Source organism: Dipodomys ordii, unplaced genomic scaffold (genome assembly GCF_000151885.1).
Source record: "Dipodomys ordii isolate 6190 unplaced genomic scaffold, Dord_2.0 Scaffold73, whole genome shotgun sequence".
NCBI classification, from domain to species: domain Eukaryota; kingdom Metazoa; phylum Chordata; class Mammalia; order Rodentia; family Heteromyidae; genus Dipodomys; species Dipodomys ordii.
Window position 1 is genome coordinate 8717172 of NW_012267289.1, and position 2162 is coordinate 8719333.

At 32.8% G+C, this 2162-nt stretch overlaps 1 protein-coding gene across 1 annotated transcript; it reads right to left on the reverse strand.

Moving 5' to 3' along the window:
* Positions 1–898: 898 nt before the first annotated feature.
* Positions 899–1852, reverse strand: LOC105991441 (olfactory receptor Olfr180). Its single transcript, XM_013024084.1, has one exon. The coding sequence runs from the start codon at positions 1850–1852 to the stop codon at positions 899–901; it is 954 nt and encodes a 317-aa protein (XP_012879538.1).
* Between the last annotated feature and the right edge of the window lie 310 nt (positions 1853–2162).

The window sequence follows — 2162 nt, forward strand, 5'->3', positions numbered from 1 at the left end:
TTCAAGGTTATATTGTAAAGTTTAAAAAGTCAAAATATAAGGCTTATATAAATATACATAGGTACTTGAGTAAGAAATCAGGAGATTCTACAATATCTGTATGTATTTTAGGTGTTTGTTTCTTTTCTCATTTTTGTTAAAAAAATAAACAAAGAAGTATGCTCCAGTAACCACTGGGACCTCTTGGGAAAATTCTCATTCAGAGGCAGGAAATCTATATATTCATTTATGGTCCTGACATACTAAAGAATAGTCTCCCATCAGGTCAGATAGCCCTGGCATTACATAACAGAAAGATTAAAAAACAACCTGAAGTTTCTTAGCTCAACTTCTAGAAGTCAACAAATTATGATTATGTTTACTTAAGCTAGAAAAAATACATCAAAATCAGTGACTTTATAATGATCATTTTCAAAATAATGCTTTCATAGAGTATTTAGTCAACAATTTATTCTGAAAACTAGAAATTAGGTTTAGTTGCCTTTAGTGTATAGGCTGAATTAATTTTATCTCCTCAGATTATTCATCTTAAAAAGTAATGTTCTTAAATATTTAAGAATAAAGAAAGAAAGGAGTAGCTTTTTGAAAGAAAATCATTTGGAATTTTTACGTAGAACTAGATAATATTTCTTCTATTTTGTAGAAATTGACCAAATTAATTAAAACATTTAATTTTTATGTTTATTTATTGAGTCATGGAAGAAAATTTCCAATTCCATGGCAGTTGTTAAAATGGATAATGAGAATTACTACTGAGATTTCACTGATTTATTACTGATACGTGATCAGAATATTATGACAATAATTTTGAGATTATACACAGAAACATTTTTAAAATACAACCTATAGACATATTAATGTAAGGTACATTTCTCTTTATGTGTTTTATGATGTGAAATCAATTTTCTATAGGGGAAGAATTTATTTTGAGAATATTATATGTTTTCCAAGTTTTCTTAAGAACATCTATCACCTCTTTATTTCTCAGACTATAAATAAAAGGGTTTAATAATGGAATTACTATAGTATAAAATATAGCCACTGGTATATCTTTATCTCCTTCTTCAAAAGGTCGTATATACATGAGAAGACAAACGTAGAATATTGAGACGGAAAAGAAGTGGGATGCGCATGTGGAGAATGCTTTCCCTCTTCCATCCTTCGATGTCATTTTGAAGATAGTATAAAGAATACAGAAGTAAGAGATCAAGACCGTGGCAATGGTAAAGATTTGAATTGGCATTGAAAAAATATATATCATCAGTTCATTAATATATGGGTCAGTACAGGAGAGTCTAAAGAGTGGAAGAATATCACAAAAAAAGTGATCGATTTGATTTGATTTACAAAAAGTTAACCTTAATAGAAACCCTACGTGAATCAAAGAATGAAGGTTACTGGTTATGAAGGACGCTATACTCATCTGAATGCAGAGTTTCTTGGACATCATGGTGTGGTACTGCAGTGGGCTGCAAATGGCCACGTAGCGGTCATAGGCCATTGCTGCCAGAAGAAAACAGTCGGCAGTTTCAGCAAGACAGAGGAAATAAAACTGAACCATACATTCATAGAGGGATATCGTTCTGTCGTCAGAAAAAAAGTCCTCTAACATTTTGGGGGTAATGGCACAGGAGCAGCAGGAATCCATGAGAGCCAGGTTTCCCAGAAAGATGTACATTGGTGTGTGAAGACGGCGTTCCATGTAAATCAAGGCCACCAATCCAAGATTCCCCACCATGGTGACCAGATAGATGGCAAAGAACACCACAAACAGGAGGACCTTCAGCTCCGGATGATCTGTGAATCCTATGAGGATGAACTCAGTTGTCAAGGATTGATTTGTCTTAGCCATTCCCGTTCCTATATTGAAACATAAATAATAAATAAATTCACTTCAGATTATAAATCGGATGTAGCTAATTTCCCTATTTAGAGAATGTAAAAGCCTTTAAATCATTCTATGCATTCTTCTGAAAACTCTCAGTAATCTATCAGTGAGAAGAAACAAATGGTATACATGGGTAAAGACTACCTTCCATGTAAATTACACAAAATGCTGTAATTTATCTGTAACCATTTTTAGAATGAAAGCTTTTATTCTAGATATTACTCCATGCCCACGTATACGCTCAGGGCAAGAATACACAATTTTCCCTTACCAA

What these genes read in the sequence shown, in the direction of transcription:
- LOC105991441 (XM_013024084.1), bottom strand. Translation starts at nt 1,852, where the DNA reads ATGGCTAAGACAAATCAATCCTTGACAACTGAGTTCATCCTCATAGGA.